At 43.5% G+C, this 13370-nt stretch overlaps 1 protein-coding gene and 1 long non-coding RNA gene across 2 annotated transcripts; one reads left to right on the forward strand and one right to left on the reverse strand.

Moving 5' to 3' along the window:
• Positions 1 to 1196: 1196 nt before the first annotated feature.
• Positions 1197 to 5193, reverse strand: LOC115333625. Its single transcript, XR_003920866.1, has 2 exons — positions 4726 to 5193; positions 1197 to 1875 (listed from the first exon to the last, which is right to left on the reverse strand). It is a non-coding gene; the product is annotated as an uncharacterized LOC115333625 (long non-coding RNA).
• A 254-nt stretch (positions 5194 to 5447) lies between these two features.
• On the forward strand, positions 5448 to 12256 carry PGRMC1 (progesterone receptor membrane component 1). The gene is made up of 3 exons (XM_029996829.2): positions 5448 to 5887; positions 7950 to 8105; positions 10250 to 12256. The coding sequence occupies exons 1-3, from the start codon at positions 5560 to 5562 to the stop codon at positions 10342 to 10344; spliced, it is 579 nt and encodes a 192-aa protein (XP_029852689.1). The 5' UTR covers positions 5448 to 5559; the 3' UTR covers positions 10345 to 12256.
• Positions 12257 to 13370: the final 1114 nt, after the last annotated feature.

A 13370-nucleotide genomic window follows, 5' to 3' on the forward strand; every position in this document is an offset into this window, starting at 1 on the left:
CAGCTGCGTAAGGCAAGCCTACGGCGTGAAGGTAGCGGGCGGTTCTGTGGCCTCGCTCCCGAGACTCAACTGCTTGCGAAAACATTAAGCTTGACCTAAGACGCCTGCGTTCAGGGCATCGCCTAGGTTTGGGGCACGGTGCAGGGCATCTTCTCAGCATACGTAATTCACGTAACATCTCTCGGGCTGTGGGATGACTTTGAGGCTCTGAAAGATTTTCTCATTGAGGACATCGCATAACTACAACAGCTGGAAATGCATCAGGCTGGGAAACTGTCGGGCTGCTTCCTTAGCGTGTTGAAAACTGGATTCCACTGGATCACTATTTAGCACTCTAACTTTGTGTCAAACCAAGCACGACTGAACTATCTTCAATGGTTTAATAAAATCAGAAAGCCAAAGATAAAAGGAATCATTTGTGGAACAGAGAAATTCGGCTTGCACCTGGAAGTGTATCTAGTCTGACTAGACACCTAGATGATTTGGGAAAAAAAGCAAGTGATACTCCTTCCACATGCCTGTCTGCCTACTGCGGCTTTCTTCTTTTTACTCCGTCACCCCCTGTCTTGTCTGTGCTGCTTTGGATTTGACAACCTGACTAAAGCAGACCAAAGAAAGGCAGTGAAAGCCCTCTTTGTAATCAGCTAGGGTGTCAGAAGCAGATTTCAGCTAAATAAACGCAAACCGAGATGAGAATCCTTGCCTATCTTGTTGCATTTCTGCAACTAAAATGTTGCAAGGTTACACCTAGAAAACTCTACCATCCTAGTTTATTGATACCTCCCTTCTTCTAACCTTTAAATCTATTAACGTTGAAGCTGGTTGTCAATTCACGTTTAAACAGACTGATCTGCTCTGTAGCAGAACTAGCACTCCATCATAGCGGCAAAGAAATAACAGGCCCTACTTCAGGGATATAGTGACATGAGTGAAGATGGCTCATGCATTCCAAAATGCAAAGTGAATGTCTCCAGTGTAAGTAAAAATTGGTCCTTGTGAAGAACACATGTACATGCAATGAATACCATTTCCCTATGCGACGCTAACAGAGCAGAGATAACATTTCCTACTCCCTCTAACAGCGCTACTGATTTGACTCAATCTGTGAATGCACCAAATTTCTTTCATGTCATCCAGTTATTTTTGATACATAAAACCCTCCTGGTTCATCAGACCTGTAAGCAAATCCAAGGAGCTATTGTCAGAAATCAGGGATTTTATTTACTCTTTCAGTGTCAGTCAGCGTGCTTTCTAGGGATACTGAGTGTTACATTGCAAGAATCACAGGCAGACTTATGTTTTCTTTTTTCCGTGTCTCTTCCAGAAGTATCTACAGCTTGTCCAGATTGTTTTTGACATCTGCTGCCTTTCAAAAAAGGAGCCCATACTGAGAATTCACACATGGATTTTCATCTACAGTTAAGAGACAAGACATCTCCAAAACTTCCTAGTGTAGTTGCTGTACGTACTGACCAAGCAAATTTTCTTGTCACGGTGACTGTCAGTCCTGTTCAGCATGACTGAATTGAAAACCAATGTCCTGGCAGCCTAAAAGGCAAGCAAGCAAGGGTGAAGATGAGGCGGGGGGTGTGGGGGGGAAGATTTTAGTCGCGAGCTCACATCACTATGTTTCTGAGGAAAGCAATTCTCCAGCATCAGCAGTCTGCCTTTCCAACCCCCCTCTCTGACACATTTTCTAAAACTTGGTAAAAATTCCCATCTGGAGCTGTTTTATGCTGCAGATGTTTACACATATATCTGCAGGAATGACAGGATCTTGATAGCCTTCAGCATAGTGTCATCTTCACATTGCAAAGTTCGTTCTTCTCGCACTTAGCTGGATGAAGAGCACAGCTAGAAAGTCAGAAGATGCAACTGAAAAATAAACAGAAATGTGATGGAGATGGAAACAAAAACTAAAAAAAAGGAAGTCCAGCAGAAAGATGGTCTGTGCTTTTGATCTGAAGACTAGATGTAATTCAGGGCATTCCTAGGTCAGGTACCTGCTCTGCACCTGGAACAGACCCACTCTAACAACAGCTTAATATAACGCCTGCTGCCAGCATTAGGATAGTACATTTGACCTACTGGACTGCTGCAGTTTAGGGAGGGGTTCTGTTTTCTTGGCATGGGTAGTGACTAGTCAGTAAAAGAACAGTGAGATTACAGCATCTCATCATTCCTTTCTTTTTCCTTGTTAGTAAGTTAAATTATTACTGGGGGTGCGGGTTGAGGGGGTGGGGAAGAAAAAAAAAAGAGGGAAAAGTAATAGCTGTATTACACCAGCTGTGAGAAACAAGCAGGCACGATAAAGCTTGCCTACGTAAAGGTATTGGATGGTCTCATATAATATGTTGCCTCTCTCTCGAAGGCTTGAACTCCTTGTGTCCTTGCAAGGCACATTTAATCTTGCTTTTTAGTTTCTTTACTTAGAGAAGTCTACAGATTCCAAGAGGCCATTGGACCACAAGGCAAAACCTTCTCTCTATGGCTGCTATTTGATGTTACAAGCTGTTTGTAATGCAATCCTATGGTATGTTACTGAAGTCTCTCAAATTCTCAGGTGGGAGTTACAAATCAGACTTTAGGCTGGACGGTACAGATCCAACTTGCCAGTGGTTTTATTCGTTGCCAGTTCTCAGTAAACACAAAGACTAAGATACCTCATCTGTATATCAGAAACCCTGGGTCCTTGCAGGTTGAATGAAAGCCAGCAATAGTTCCAGGTGACCAGCAGCTCTGGGAATCTGCTCACAAGTAATGCAAATTAGGCATCAGTATCTTTGCAAACTTCTGAAAAGTTTCTTACAGTCACAGTTTGAATTAAAATAATCAATCAGGTAAGTCAGAGAAAATAATTCCTGTGGAGGACTTCCAAAGGAACAATGAGAGAATGTGAGGACCAAAACCAGCTTGGCAACAATGGTCCCCGTGTACTCAGCCAAGGTAAAAGCATATCATGGGGAACCTAGGCAAGGCACACTTTGTTTAGAAGCATTAAATATGCTCTAAAAATTCATTAAATCTACCAGACAAGTTCCAAAGTGGAAATTGAGCAGTAAGAAGAATGCTGATGTGTAGTAGAGCTACTTTTTCTTCGTCTCTAACAGATTTATGTTGGGATATAAAAAAAAAAAAAAGTAGGAGTATTTTAAAACTGTTTGAACTACTCTGATTTGCAAGGATATGAAAGTTATTCGAGTTCCAATGCTTTAATTAATAAGAAGACAGCATTATATTAGAACTGCTTTATCAAGCCATCTCATAGATGTTGTTTAACAGAATGGTTTCAAGGAGGAAACTGTTGTTGTCTCTAGAATGGAGAGGAAAACCTGTGTGGGAGCATAGCTAATGCCTGTGGTCTTTAACTGGAGCTGGGGCCAACTCTGTTCTCACTAGAACCTCAGTTCCATTTAAAGGAATTGCCAAGTAAGCTTGCTAGCGAGAAATGTATAACAAAGGGTTCATGAATTTAGATAATTCTGACTCATGTATCATAATTTTATTTATGCCCATTTATTTCTAAATATCTGTTCTTATTTTTTTCTGAAGTAAGATGCATTCTGAGGCATATGAGTATTTTTTTATATGCTGCAAGGTAAAAAAAAAAAGAGCTTGAAGGTGGGCAACTGTAACTTGCAGTACCAGTGCTCGTGTGGCAGATAACCTGAGATTCCATCAATCTTGGCAATGTTTCCTGGCCCATCTTTATCTAAGAATGAACTGTTCTTGGATGGTTTCTGTAGGATACTAGGCATAAACAGAGCTTCTTTTTCCCTCCCTTCAGTGTCTGGTTCACGGTCAAATTCAGGGTTGGGGTTGTTTCGGAGTCTGGGTTTTTTCCTCTCTCTTGAACAAAATGTATTGTAAAAAATTAAAATCTCCCTCCAAATTTCTGTTTTTTCTATGTCTATTCCTCTAACATGTTATATCAAGACAATGAAGTGTAACAGTGTCATGTCTACACTGAGCAGAATTAACTGTCATCTAGGTAATACAGCTCCTAGTTTGAATAATTCTAAAGTTTTGGAGATTTATCTAGTATGCTAAATAAGGTCGAAACGCAGACCTACTTTACTACCAAATACAAATCTCAGTCATCAGATCAGTGAAACAATGAGCTTTTCAAGTTACACAGCAGGTGGAAGCAAAAGTCAGTGTATACCATAAATGGACAGATCAAGGTCCAAGTGCTGATCAATAAAACAAGGAGCTTCCCAAATCAGACAGCAGGTGGAACCAAACATCCTACCTTGCAACGACAGAGCCAACATGTTTAAACACCATAGTACTGAGAGGTCTTGAGCATATCCCAAAAGGCAAAACTCTATCGGTAGCCCCGGTGGCCCACAGGGTTACAATTTTCCTAACACTTGAGAATTAGAAAGTAAATGAAATGCACTGCTTTCGATTTTATTTAACTAAGCGTCCCAATGGTAGGTTCAGTAAAAGCGGCCTTCATCCGCTGAAGCAGTGCTACAAACCACCTGCCAAGCTACAATGCAAGATCAAGGCTGGCACGCTGCATTTCTTCTCCACGTGCACCCTGAGTGCCATTACCCACTTGTGTAGAGGGAACGACGATATTCTGACTGGGCATTGGTTTGTGTTCTTTTTGAAGGATGGTGAGGACACGGTTTGCAGAGACAACTACTCATACCCAAAACACCATTTCTGCTTTCTCACACCTGATACTAAGGAGCAGATGACGGCAGTAGTACTTACCTCTATTCAGGGCTCCAGTCGCTCCATGTGAACACCATATCGAGTAGGTACATCGAGTTAGTACTTCCTTCATCTTATGTTTTACTTCACCAAAATTTCCGTTGAAAAGGCGGCCGAATAAAGAAGTCCACGACTGGACACTTTTCTTTTTCTTGATAGTACCTCGTGGTTGCCGCTTCTGTGGTTTTGGGGGGCCGGGGGGTATTACCCGAAGGGGAAAAACCCAGAAGCCTGGTAATTTCCTCCCTTTTCTCCCACTTTGAGCTTGGCACGATCGCTAGTAAGCACTGCGAAAAGAAACTGCCCCGCCAGGAAGGCGGAGATGCGCCCTGCCACAGGAGGAGCGGGTGCAGGGAAGGGACCGGCTGGCTCCCAGCTGGCCAGCGCGGCAGCTTTGACGCGGGTCTAACGCAACGGCGAGGTTATTTTTGCCAACATTTCTGTGAAACCGTGTGCCACGGAGCCGCCCCTGCGGCGGGTCGACCTGACCCGACCCGCTGTCGCCTCGGCGGGGAACGGCGGCCGGCGGCGCCCCCCGCGCAGCCATTCCTCGCCGGGCCGCCGGGGCCGCCGCCATCGCCTGGCTCACACCACCACCTACTGTCGGAGGCGGGGTAGCAGCCGGCCGGCGCCGAGCCCGCCTCAGGCTGAGGGCGGCAGCCGCGCCCGCGCCTCAGCTTCCTCCCGCCCTCGGTCCCGTCCTCCCGCCGCCGCCGGCCCCACACGCCCGGGCAGCGTCCCGCCCCCTCAGCGCTGCCTGAGGCGGGCCGGCTCCTCCCGCCCGCCGCCGCATCGCGCCTCAGAGCCCGCCGTGCCGGAGCGCAGCCGAGCCCGATGGCCCGCGAGGAGGTGGCGGCGGCGGCCGGCGAGGAGGCGGCGGCGGCGGCCGAGGGGGGCGGCCTGCTGCTGGAGATCGTGGGCTCCCCGCTCAACCTGAGCCTGCTGGGCCTCTGCCTCTTCCTGCTCTACCAGATCCTGCGGGGCGAGCGGCCCGCGGCGCCGGCGGGCGAGGCGGACCCGCCGCCGCTGCCCAAGATGAAGCGCCGCGACTTCACGCTGGCGCAGCTGCGGCCCTACGACGGGGTGCGCGACCCCCGCATCCTCATGGCCATCAACGGCAAAGTCTTCGACGTGAGCCGCGCCAGGAAGTTCTACGGGCCCGGTGAGGGGCCGGGCCGGGCCGGGGCGGGCGGGGGCCGGCGGCGCAGGCCCAGCCCGGGAACCCCCGGCTCTTTGTGCCCGGGATCCGGCCGGGGCCGCTGGCCGGAGGGATGACGGCGGGGGGGGGGGGGGGGCTCGGCGGCTTGGCCCGGCTGGGCCCCGCCGCGGGGCCGGTGCTGGCGGGGGAATTTGTTCCCTGCGGCCCGGGGATCGGCGTGCTCCGCCTTAATGCCTAACCCGCCTCCTGGCCTGCGGGATAAACGCTGGGCTAAGCTGCCCGTGCCCTCTCGCCCCTGCTGACGATCCGGAGATTTGGAAAGCGTTCGGCTTGCTTAGAGCTCGAAGGGCGTGCGCAGCTCGGCCTGTGACAAGATCGCACAACCGGCAGCGCTGGGAGAGACCTGCCTCCCCGGGTGAGGCGGAGGGCAGGATTACTGGGCGCCGGAGTCGGGCCTCGATGTTGTAAAAAGTCCGGCTTTGCCAGCCTACGTTGTTTATTATTGCCTTTATTTTCCCAGGGCAGGTTACACGCACCGTAAGGGGTTGTGCCGCTGTTGGGTTGGGCGGCTTCGTCAGCCTCGGGTGCCTTTGGCTGATGCCGGGCAGCAGAAGCGAAGTGTTTACATTCCATTCCCAACTTCTAGTGGACATCAGTCTATTGCATAATATATATGCTAAATACCTAACCATTTAGATTAAGCCAGCTTCCTATCAGGAGTGCAGGCAGTTCAAACGTGCAAAGATTGAATAAGCTATGCAGAGACTTACAGAGCAGCTAGTGATGAGGTGGGTGGGAGTATGTGCACCCAGGTGTAAGAATTTAATCACCTCCACTAGGGCATGGGGTTTTATTTTTAACAGAGGCGCTCCTGTTAAACAGCCTCACTGAGGCTTGTTAATTTGTACCAGGATCTGTCTGGCATAACCACTCTTGAGTTGTGCAGACAGCTGGTAGCTGCTGTAGTGAGCTGCCAGTGCTACTCAGAGACAAGGAGAATAGTGCAAGAGACACCACGTCTTTGGAAGCATGATGAGATTATTACTTTTGGTCCAGACACAGGCTGGAGACTGTCGTGGAATGGTGCTGGACTGTAACTTTGCATTCTGCAGCAGTCAAGATGATACATACAGCTGAGTTAGGTGTGCAGGTTTGTATTTGTGCAAACTAAAACCAACTTGATTTAAGGACCATGCTTTGGATACTACCTTCCTTGACAACAGTAAAAGCTGCCCGTTGTATCCAATTTGGTAATTGCTGAATGGTTCATCACAGTGTCTGACTAGTTTGGTTTTCATTTTAACGGAAAGGTAAGATTCTTTTGATGAATTTAGGAAAAAGCTCACTCTGGGAGGTGTGGAAGATGGCATGCTCTCTACAGTAACCAGAGTTCACATCTAACTTCTTTAAGCTCCTTTAAGAAGAACTTTCAATGTCTAGTTGCAACATGTGATATCTCCGTTTTCACCTTGTCATGCAAGCAGGTTAATCATTAATGAAGTTTAGCAAGGGTCTGTCTTGATAAGATATCTCTGATCTACTGTGAGTTGCATGTTTTGATCATTTGAGTTCATCTTGCATCTTCAAATTTTTAACAGATATTTCTTCCAAGTTGGTAATTTCTAGTATCTCCACCGCATTTTCTGTCAAGTCATCCTTTCAGCTCTTTAAGTAAGTCAGGAGCATCTCTTAGAAAACTTCCCTTTCACCTCAGACTTACAAATTACAAAGGCTTCCTCTGTTCCTCTTTCTAAGGATGTGCTTTCACAATTTGTATGCTTATTCTTACCCTGTTTGTATGTTCCATGCACCGTTCTGTGGTTCATTGTCCTGACGTTTCAGCAAACTCAGTATCTCTTCCCATGGTTTTGTTTCTTGTCCTCTTCCTCTGTTTTCCTTTATTACCAAGAATAAAACTTAAAAATGTTTCAGAAGTTTGAGGCACCTCTGACTCACAGATCAGGGTACGAACCATGATCCGTTTCAGTCTGGGGACTCTGATCCATGAAGATCATACAGCATCCATTACCTCTGTAATAATGCTGCTTATGTTTTTATTTTAAAGAGGGCCCGTATGGGATTTTTGCTGGAAGAGATGCATCCCGAGGTCTTGCCACTTTCTGCCTGGATAAGGAGGCTCTGAGGGATGACTATGATGACCTCTCTGATCTCAATGCTACACAGCAAGAGGCCTTGAGGGACTGGGAGTCACAATTCACTTGTAAGCAATTTTAAACCTATTTACAAAGAAGTAGCTAACTAGTGTGTAATAAGGGAAGTAATGGTTAAAAGGCTGTTACCAGCTGGAAGCATCAGTCTGGAAACTTACTTTGAGTTAATACCTCAGTTTACTAAGTATTACTAGAATTACTGTTACTCAAAAGAATCAAGGGAAATGTCAGATTTTCCTTCTGCGTTCTCCCTCTCTGCTCCTTAGAGAACAGTAGGAGAGATGAAAGCACTCTGGCATAGGATAAGATCTATAAGACCACCCAAAAAGTTGACAGGAATTGGAAATTAAGAGCATGTTTTTGATACAGTTAAGAACCTATCTGTAGAGACGATAAGATTTTAATGCTCTGAAAAATGAAGCTTATGTCCTGTTCAGCTTCTCAGAAACAAGAGTTACATTTGAATTACTACTTCTTGGTTTTTTTGAGTTTTGAAGTCTGTTTAAACTAGGCCTTTTCCCCTTGGAGCTCTTGATAAAACTTTATTTAACTCTAAATAAGTTACTCTGCATGGCCTTGCTGGTGGCTTTATCAGATTCATGGACAACTGTACCCAGCTGACTTTCTCCCCTAGAAGATGATCAGGAATGGGCAAATGCCACCTCTGTGCTTGGAAGCAGCCTGGTTGTTACCGTGCCAATGATGGCCAGAATGGCAGAAGAAAAAAGGCAACTTGCACACTTGAGATGTTTGTTCTAAAATTAACAGAAGGAAGTAATTTTCATAGTTGCCTTGTTTTTCTATGCTTAGTATTAAAAGTTTAAAAAAGGCAATTCCAACTGTTTTGTGTTGTGTGCCTCAACTTGCTGCTCAAAAAGAGAACTTCAAACCACAGTTTTATGGAAATTCCTATGTTGACCTTGTACCAGGGCATGCCCACTGGTATGATTTGTTTTTTTCTCCTGTTGTATATCTTGTTGATGAAAAATAATTCCTCCGTATCTCATGATGCCTTTTAGGCAAGTGAACAGCAAAGGGATTATTTCTACTCCGTTAAGACAAAAAGTACATGTATCAGTTGTTTGCCTTGGTGAATTTTACAGATATATATATGATGGAAATTGCATATACAAAGAAGTTGTATGGTGGAAGTCAAATGGGTTTTGGTTTTAAGTCTAGTGTTCGGTATTAAAGATTTACTATCACTAGCTAGAATGGAGCTTTCCTCCACATAATGTTGTTAGAACATCTCAGTTCTGACCTGATGTGGCCCTACTATTTTGGCGCTCTTCCTGTCTTAAGACTGTTAATCATGCCACACTGAATGGCTGTGTTATGATGCTAACAAGTACGTTGCAGAAACCAGAGCTATGCTACCAACTATCTGACCTAAACGAGTGTTTAAATCTACCTTTTCAAGAGTTGGGCATCAGGACTGACAGTGAACTGCACGCTTTTTATTACTATGTTTCTAGTAAATTTGGCGATTAGTTGCTTTAAATTCTTAATTATAACAACAATGCTAGTCTGAAATACCTGTAGTCAGAGGCATCTTTTGCTTTGTTGAAGTTGACAGATGGGCAACATAGCATAGCTCTCAGTTCTTACATGTATATGATCTTGGTGTTTTTACACGTTTAAAAAGAGATATAAAATAAGGCAGAGGCTTAGCTGCATAATCAGATAACAGATCTGTCTTTATCTTTAGAAGAAAGGATCTTTCTTCTGTCCTATTGGATATTTTCAACATATATTACAAAAAATAAAAACCCTTGAAAATTGTGCACATGTGTGGATGTGCGTGCATGTATAATATACAACGTAAATATTCTAACAATGCCATTGGTTGAAAACCAGCTTTGACATTGGCAAGAGAAATAATCTAATCCAGGATTCTGTTTCTTTTGCTAGATGAGTCCCTCAGTTTACATGTGTCTTTACATTCATTCATCTTTTGGCTTAGGCAATAGGAGGTTACATGCACTTCGCATGTTTCTTACACTTACTACAACATTAATAGTAGTTCAGGTAGTTGATTTTAGCTTTTCACCTTCACCCCAGCGTTTGCAACAAGTCGCTGAGAGCTGTTTCATTCTAATATAGGCATTGTGTTAATTCAGGAAACAGACATAGGAGTTAAAAAAGGTACATCTTCAGGGCAGAATTATGACTTGGATTCTTTCTTTTTCCCCAGTTAAATATCACCATGTTGGTAAGCTGCTGAAAGAAGGGGAGGAACCCACTGTATACTCTGATGAAGAAGATGCCCAGGATGCAAACAAAGACTAGAGAGTGCAGTGAGGACCAATCTATTTTTGAATCGTAGAGGATCATTTGTAACATTCCACTTCTGTTTTGCAAGTTGCAACAGCAGCAATGCTTACAAAAGGTCCAGAGTTACAGTGAATTGTTTCTTTTCAAAGGTTTTCTTTTCAAAGGTTTCCTTTTCAAATTCAGTGGTAAACTACTAAAGGTCTGAGATTTGTCTTCCTTTAAACCTGCTTAATCTGAAGTATGCACGAAAAATGTCTGTGCAAAAGTAAACTGCAATTTTGGCAATAAAGGACTATTACTGTTTTTCTTCTATCACAATTTAGTGCAGAGTAGGTTGAAATCACGGTTTTTCATTAACAACCTAGCACTGTGGACACAAGCACAAGAGTTAACTTCACATATGCAACACAAATTCCACTAAATCCTGTTTTGTGTTAGCTTCTGCAGGATCTGGGCCTTGGGTTGTAATTCTTTTAGAAAAGGGACTATATTTAATTTGTCCATGAAGCATCGTACTCATTTGTGGTGCAATGTAATTCAATATTATGTAAGATAATTTGGCTTTTAAGGAGTTACATAGCAACTTACAGATGAAACACTAACTGCTTTAAAAAAAGGTAAGACTTTTTGAGAGGTTAAATCACTTTTAGATACTTAGGAAGTTAATAAGGACTGATGAATACTTGATGTATTCAGTCATGCATAATTATGCATGGATTAATATTCTTTGTTTACTTTTAAAGCACATCTGAAGTATTACAAAGGTTTAGATACTGAGTGTAACTAGGCATTCCTAAAAACCAGGTACACCATGAAGTGTGACTTGACTGGACTACTATTCATTCACTTTCCCTCTTAGTAACTCTTCTGTGAACTTTAATGAAATGATATTAAACAGGGAAGACCAGCTGCTATTGATTCCTAGGCCTAAAAAAGACTTGCTGGTATGGCATGATTAACAAGTGCTCTTGTACATGCAGCTTTAACTAGCAGACAAATGTTACCAGTCAATGTAACTTACACAAGTTCCCTGTACAAAATAAAATAACATGGTGTAAGCCATTTCTGTATTGAGGCCTTTGTTGCTTTGGAACGTTGCCATTAAAAGAAACGGCACAATCATCTCATGCATAACCAGCAATGCTATACCTGGGGGACCTGACCTTTGAATTGCTTTTTACTTATTTGCTCTCTTAGCTCACATATCTCTGTAATTACTAGGTTTGTTCCGACTATGTAACCTAGTCTCCTGCCAGAGGGGCCTGGGTAAATGGATCTGACCAAGGACAAATGTAAATGTGCTCCATCATCCAAAATACTACTGCAAAACCTTCTCGGAAATTCGAAGGAGATAACTAATGATTTGCTGATCACTCGTAAATGTGTTTCTTGTCCAAGTGATTCAGCTTGGGTGCCTGTCTGGTATAGTTCCCCCCCTATTTAGTTTCTCTGGTTCGGCTGTTGGCTGTCCAGATGAGTTGTTTCCATTTGGCAACAGGACAAAAACGATGAACGGAGTCCTGAGTGGGAAGGTGTAAACTAGGCAAAATTGTTTGGAAGTAGAGTGCATTGTGCAACAGCAGCTTTCATAAACAACTTGACACAACATGTTAAAGTGCCTGAGACCATGTGTGGTGAGAACGAATGACTTCCCCTCAGTCCTAACACTGTCATGGCATTTTCTTTTGGTTACACCAGGCCTTCAAATGAAGCGTGTGGTTGCTTGAGCCAGATAGCTTGCGTAAAGTGGTACTGTATGAACTACCTAATGAAGGTCTAGAGACAAATGTAAATCTTGTCATGACCTTTGTGTTGCTGTTTTATTTTTAGAGACATTTATACTCTGCAAACTACTACTAATGGTTTACCTCAAATTGGAAATGTGCTTTTATTTGTTTAAGGCAGAAAATAAAATACTCTTGCATAATGGTTGTATTTGGTTTTATTTACTGCAACTAAATGTGATACTTAATCCCCCAACATTTCTGGTTTTATATCGTCTTTCTCCAATGTCTTAATGTTATCCAGTGCATAGATTGAGTATAACATGTTCTAAGTGAATGCCTGTAAATGCGGTTCTGTAGTGTAACTTTAACAGAATATTAAATATAGAACATGTTTATGTTGTATAGTATGCTTTGCTGTTGCAAAAACAGAGTTAGGCATAAAACGGTCCAAGTAGTTGTTAACACTGTGCAAAAGCTGGAGCTTTGGAAGGCTGTCATGTAGTGGAACTAGGCTAGGCTGTAACCTACCTTTCAGTGGACCCAACCATCTGACTCTTAAGTTAGTCCATAACATACCCTGAGGAACTGAACACTATTTTAAGTATTAATCTGTACATTACAACATGATGCATCACAAAGAACAATAATAATAATAAATAAAAAGTACACAGAAAACTGGCAGTAACGTAAGACAAAGCTTAACATTAAGCATCCGTGCCTCTTGGGAAGGAAGTATTACACTTTGGTAAGACCACTGCTTTTTCAGAGAAAGCAAAGAGAATTTATTGTGAAAGGGGAAGAAGCGAGTTACAAAAGCAGTGGTTTCATGAAGCAGCACGCACAAATTTTATTTTCTTCTAAACTGCTGGAGAAAATGGATGGGTTTTAGCTTCTTTTTTACTCTATTCATTGCCACTTGATCCCTTCCTTCAACAGTGACTGGCTGGAATGATGAAGCAAAAAGAACTGTGCCAGGCAGCTTATCAGAGTGTACGTTAACCAAGTAGGACACGATGACCAACAAAGAGCAGAGACTGTCAGCAATCTACCTCATCTGAAGTGTCCAAACACCCGTTACTTGTGTGTGTCTGTCACGAAGGCATACTTGAGAAGCTCTGGGACAAGTCAAAACAATTGAGTAGTATCTCATTTCCAACCAGTTCTGGCATACTGCCAACTGCTTTGAAAAATTCAGATATTCTTTTATCTGGACTCTACCTGCTCTTAATATCTTTATTAGCTCTTACTTCATGCTGTTTCAGTTAAACAAAAAAACGTTCAGTAATGAATGCTTATGTCGAAAGTTACGCAAGG

This window comes from Aquila chrysaetos, chromosome 21 (genome assembly GCF_900496995.4).
Source record: "Aquila chrysaetos chrysaetos chromosome 21, bAquChr1.4, whole genome shotgun sequence".
In the NCBI taxonomy this organism is placed as follows: domain Eukaryota; kingdom Metazoa; phylum Chordata; class Aves; order Accipitriformes; family Accipitridae; genus Aquila; species Aquila chrysaetos.